Source organism: Monoraphidium neglectum (genome assembly GCF_000611645.1).
Source record: "Monoraphidium neglectum strain SAG 48.87 unplaced genomic scaffold scaffold05970, whole genome shotgun sequence".
Taxonomy (NCBI): Eukaryota; Viridiplantae; Chlorophyta; class Chlorophyceae; order Sphaeropleales; family Selenastraceae; genus Monoraphidium; species Monoraphidium neglectum.
In genome coordinates this window covers 1-2,111 of record NW_014007663.1, presented here as the reverse complement: position 1 = coordinate 2,111, position 2,111 = coordinate 1, and the positions used below count along the sequence as shown (strand labels likewise).

At 63.1% G+C, this 2,111-nt stretch overlaps 1 protein-coding gene across 1 annotated transcript; it reads left to right on the top strand.

The window, feature by feature from the left end:
• Positions 1–916: 916 nt before the first annotated feature.
• MNEG_16090 (hypothetical protein) lies at positions 917–1,810 on the top strand (the record flags this gene model as incomplete). The annotated part of the gene is made up of 3 exons (XM_014035439.1): positions 917–1,015; positions 1,317–1,452; positions 1,605–1,810. The coding sequence occupies 3 exons, from the start codon at positions 917–919 to the stop codon at positions 1,808–1,810; spliced, it is 441 nt and encodes a 146-aa protein (XP_013890893.1).
• Positions 1,811–2,111: the final 301 nt, after the last annotated feature.

Below are 2,111 nucleotides of genomic sequence, written 5' to 3'. Positions count from 1 at the left end.
CTCACCCTCCTCGCCACCCGCCTGCTGCATGCTGCACACCGCGTCCCACTTGCTGCTCATGGGCTCCAGGCCTGAGGAAAGCAGGGGGCGAGGGTAAAAGAACGTGTGTTTGTATTTGTGTTGTTTGAAAGCCATCAAAGAGCATGTCATCGGTGATCAACCGCTCCAACCCCTCCCCCACATGTGCAGCTAGTGGCATGTGCAGCTCCTAAGTATCAGACAAGGGTCGCTCCTTTCCCGGCTCCCCATTCACCTTTCTCTTTAGCCTCCTTGCACACTGACTGGTACCCCACCAGCGGTGAGGTGAAGCTCCTGTCTGCTGCTGCTGCCGCGCCTGCTGCCCAGGCACAGCAGACATGGCTGCAGAGCTAGGTGGCCGTGCACCGCCCCAAGGGCTATCAAAGCAATGTGTGTGCCGTATGTGACTTTTTGGTAGCGTTGCTAGGACCGCGTCACGCGGCAACCACTTGCCAGGAGCGAATGAAGTGAACGGAGCGAATGGTGCCTTTCCGGGGAGGGTGCGTATGTGGGTGGCTGACAGCTAAGATTGTAGGAATTTATGCCAGGAGCGGATTAAGCCGACACTGGAACGAGCTAGTGGTCTTGGTTGTGCAGCACAAGCGAATGAAGCGAATGAACGGCCGGGCCGGGAAGCCAACTCCGCGAAGAGCAACCTAGCGGGCTGTTATACAAGCTGCATTCGCTCCTGAATATATACCTTACTTAATGGTCAGGCACAGAGCGCCCATCATGGCCCCTACAGCCCGCCCAAGTGAACGGGCTGTCCCACACACACCCAAACGCACCCACACACACACGCACACGCACACGCACACGCACACGCACACGCACACGCACACGCGCACACACACACACACACACACACACTGCCTCTGACGCACAGATCCTGGCAGCCATGGCCACCCTGCCCGAGGCGGAGTCCCTCAGCTGGATGGGTCTCAAGAGCAACCTGGGCCTGGCCTCAGGGGCCGACCTCTTTGGAGCCATAGAGCAGGTGGAAGGCAGGGGGGTGTGGGGCCAAGGAGAGGGGCGCCACACGGCACCCTGGGGGAACCCTGGGGGAGGGGGGGGAGAAGAAGGGGGGAGCAGTGAAACGGCTGAAGGCTGTGAGGCAAAGATAGCACTTGCAGGCAGGTGTTTACAGCGACGGGCGTCGTGGGCTGCAACACAAGCGTGTGCCAGCTTTGACAGGTGTTCAGAGAGTGCTGGGCGCCTTCACATGACTCACACTCATCCCTTGAATGTCTCTCCGTCTGCGGCACTCCCGCTAAGCATCGCCACCGCCCGACCCCCAGGCCGTCGCGCAGCGCACCGGCGTCGCGGCACCAACGCTGGGTGATGTGGAGGCTGTCAGCGGTGTGCGCGTGTTCATATCCACGACCAGCCTGGCGCGGCGCGCCCCCCTCTACCTTGATAGCAGGACACATGCGGGTGAGGGCGGGGCGCCGCCAGCAGACGCCCGGCTAGGCACGCATGCACGCACACGCACCAGCCTCGAAATCACAAGAACGAGTTCAAAATTTCATGGCTGGATTGGTCTCTACAACGCACTCCTCTTGCCCTTCCCCCCGCATCCCTGCCAGGCATGCGCGTGCGTGACGCCCTGCGCGCCAGCTCGGCCATCCCCTTTTACTTCTCGCCCGTCAAGTCGCCCTTTGCGGCCGACGACCTGCTGGTGGACGGCTGCATCACAGACTGTGGGTGGCGGCTCATGGGGTGGGGCCGGTCAGCAGTGCCACATCAGGTCGCTTGGTGCTGCAAGCAGGCGGCGTATCGAGTTCCCAACTGAGCACCCCCCTTCCTTTCCCCCCCTGGCCTCGCTGCGTTGACGCATTCAAGCTATGACCCATGTCTCCTCTCCCAAGTGAGCGCGCCCCTCCCTCCCCCCCTCCTCCCACCCCTAACTTTTGTGCAGGCACCCCCGTGGGCGCGATCCTGGGGGCGGGCGGCGCCGGCGAGGACGGCGGCGAGGTGGACCCCTCGTCAGTGCTGGTGCTGGCCGTGCATGACGCCGCGGGGGCCGCGGGGGTGGGGGCGGCCAGCGTGGCGTCCGACCTCAACGGGCTGGTCAACGGCCTGGTGGCCACTGC